This window comes from Austrofundulus limnaeus, unplaced genomic scaffold (assembly GCF_001266775.1).
Source record: "Austrofundulus limnaeus strain Quisiro unplaced genomic scaffold, Austrofundulus_limnaeus-1.0 Scaffold2972, whole genome shotgun sequence".
Classification (NCBI taxonomy): Eukaryota; Metazoa; Chordata; class Actinopteri; order Cyprinodontiformes; family Rivulidae; genus Austrofundulus; species Austrofundulus limnaeus.
In genome coordinates, this window is record NW_013955374.1 from 4,224 (window position 1) to 6,663 (window position 2,440).

At 41.2% G+C, this 2,440-nt stretch overlaps 1 protein-coding gene across 1 annotated transcript; it reads right to left on the reverse strand.

Moving 5' to 3' along the window:
* Positions 1–709: 709 nt before the first annotated feature.
* LOC106511596 (GTPase IMAP family member 4) lies at positions 710–1,658 on the reverse strand (the record flags this gene model as incomplete). Its single annotated transcript, XM_014000353.1, is given in 1 exon segment — positions 710–1,658. A coding segment is annotated over 1 exon segment (949 nt), but the record flags the coding sequence as incomplete, so codon positions are not given.
* Positions 1,659–2,440: the final 782 nt, after the last annotated feature.

Below are 2,440 nucleotides of genomic sequence, written 5' to 3' on the forward strand. Positions count from 1 at the left end.
ATATTAAAGAGAAGAAATCAGAGCGTTTCAGTTTTCATGTCTTCAGCTGATCCAGGACAGATTCAGTCTGTTTTATATTTGAGGCTTTTAAAGGATTTGACATTTATTGGGGTATTTCTCCTCCATGTGACTGTTTTCTCTTCTCTGTGTTTCCTTTAAAGCCTCAGTTTGTTTCAGTTGTTCTTCTTTCAGTTGTTCTTCTTTCAGTCTGAGTTGTTCTTTTAAAATTTCTTCTTTGTATTTCAGCAGGTCGTCCAACACTTCATACTCTCTGTTGGATTTTTCTCTCTCTTTGATTTGTTTCTTGTGTTTTTCTTCCAAAACCTGGCTTTCCTCCCGGTGTTCCTCCATCAAACCTGCAAAAAATTTGTTGTATTTCCATCTGAAGTCATTAAACTCTTCAGCTTTGTCTCGAGCATCTTTTTCATACTTCTTTATTATCTCCTGAGCTTTTCTCTCATAATTGTCCTCCAACTCTCTCAGAGTTTCATCTTCATTTAGTTCATCCTTTTCAAATGTCTCCTTTATCTGATCGTACTCCATCTGAAGCTGTTTCAGTTTGGATTCAGCCTCCTTTCCTGTGTTTTCATTCTCATTCTTCCTTCTGTCCCAGTATTCATTCTGTTCTTTCTTCCAGTTGTTTTGTTGTTTGTACAAACATTCTTTACGGTGCTGCATATAACCTTTCTGTGAACCTGATTTAAAATTAATTTTTTCCTGTATATCACTCAGTTTTTTCTCAAACTCTTCTTCTTCTGCAGCTTCCTGTTTCTTCTTCTTCTGATCTTCTTCTTCTCTCTTCTCTTGTTCTCTCTTTGCCTTTTCACTCTCGTCAGTGATTTTTGTCTCCAGTTGTTGCAGAAGTTTCAGTCTTCGTTCCCTCACTTCTTCTAATTTTCCCTTTTCTTCCTTCATTTTGATTTTCATCTCATTCACTTCTTTCTCCTTTTGTCTTTTAACTTGTGCCAGATCTCGCTGCAAGTCGTCTTCCTTACGTTTCAGGATTTTCTCCACTTCTTTCTTGATGGCTTCCTCAGCTTCTCGCAGCATCTGATTAGTGAAGCAKCTTCCTCCATTTTTCTTCACCATGGTATCGATCTTGTCTATCAGCTGTGTGACCTGCTTCAGTCTGTTGGGTTTGTCGTAGTTATTGAACACGTGGTACCTTCCTCCACAGTCATCGATCAGGTTCTTGATGAATTCCTCACCTGTGTCGATGTAGTCCTCCACAGACATTGAGTGATGCTCTAAAGAATCTCCTTTAGTGAAAAGAATGATGGTGAACTTTTCGGACATCTTTCCAAAGACTCGCTTCACGAGTTTTAAAGTATCTTTCTCCTCTTCAGTGAACCTGCCGATCTGTAGCACCAACAGGAAGACATGAGGTCCTGGAGCCAGCAGACTGATGCACTTTGTAATCTCCTCGGTAACTTCTTCATTAGACATTGTCGTGTCAAACAGTCCTGGAGTGTCGACCACAGTGACGGACCGACCGTCCACCTCACCCTGAGCTTTCTGACACTGTTTGGTGACAGATATCTGGATGCCATCGGCTTTGAACTCATCTTGACCCAGAATGGTGTTTCCTGAGGAGCTCTTCCCGCAGCCTGTCTTCCCAATCAGAACAATCCTGAGACTCTCTGGACTCTCTTGCTGCTCTTCAACACCTGGAAGAGAAGAAGAAACTTCATTGGCAGAGGTTGATACAGATGTTTGAGAGATGAGTGCAGTTTATCACAGTCATCACAACCACCTTGAGATTGGCAGGGTCAGAGAGGTTTTTCATCCTGAAACAGGGCAGACTGAACACAAGTGGAGATGTTCGACCAGGGGTCGGATTTATAAAGCTTGCGTATGCACAAAAAATTTGTATGCCACTTTTCATGCCACGGTTGTGATTTTTAAAATCCAAACTTGACGTAAAAATGTGCGGTCCCTTAGCCAGCTCTGACCCATACGTACGCTCATTTTGGAGATGGGAAGCTGCGACACAGATGGTGAAGTGAGGAATTAGAGCCACACTGTGTAATGATCACTGTCAGAAATGTAATTTACCTTCATAATCAGACTTAGATTTTAGATAGACTTTAGCTTTCTTTTTTTTTTAACTTTCTTAACAGTATAATTTATGCTTCTGCTGCTGAGCCATAATGATCTTTGAAATAAAATACTTAAATCTTAAATAAAAGTTCATACATCTCCATCCATCTCCTTCCTCCTCATGACCCTGACCCACAGACCCCTCCCTGAGAAGAGACATTTCAAAGAAGCACAACAGCAAAAAGCACGGTTATAGTCACGCTTTCGGTGTACGCGCCCTTGCCAGTGTGGATGTGTTATAAAAGATTCACTTTTGTGAATGTCCGCATTTCTCACGCGTGCGGAGAGTGTGTGTGTGTGTGTGTGTGTGTGTGTGTGTGTGTGTGTGTGTGTGTGTGTG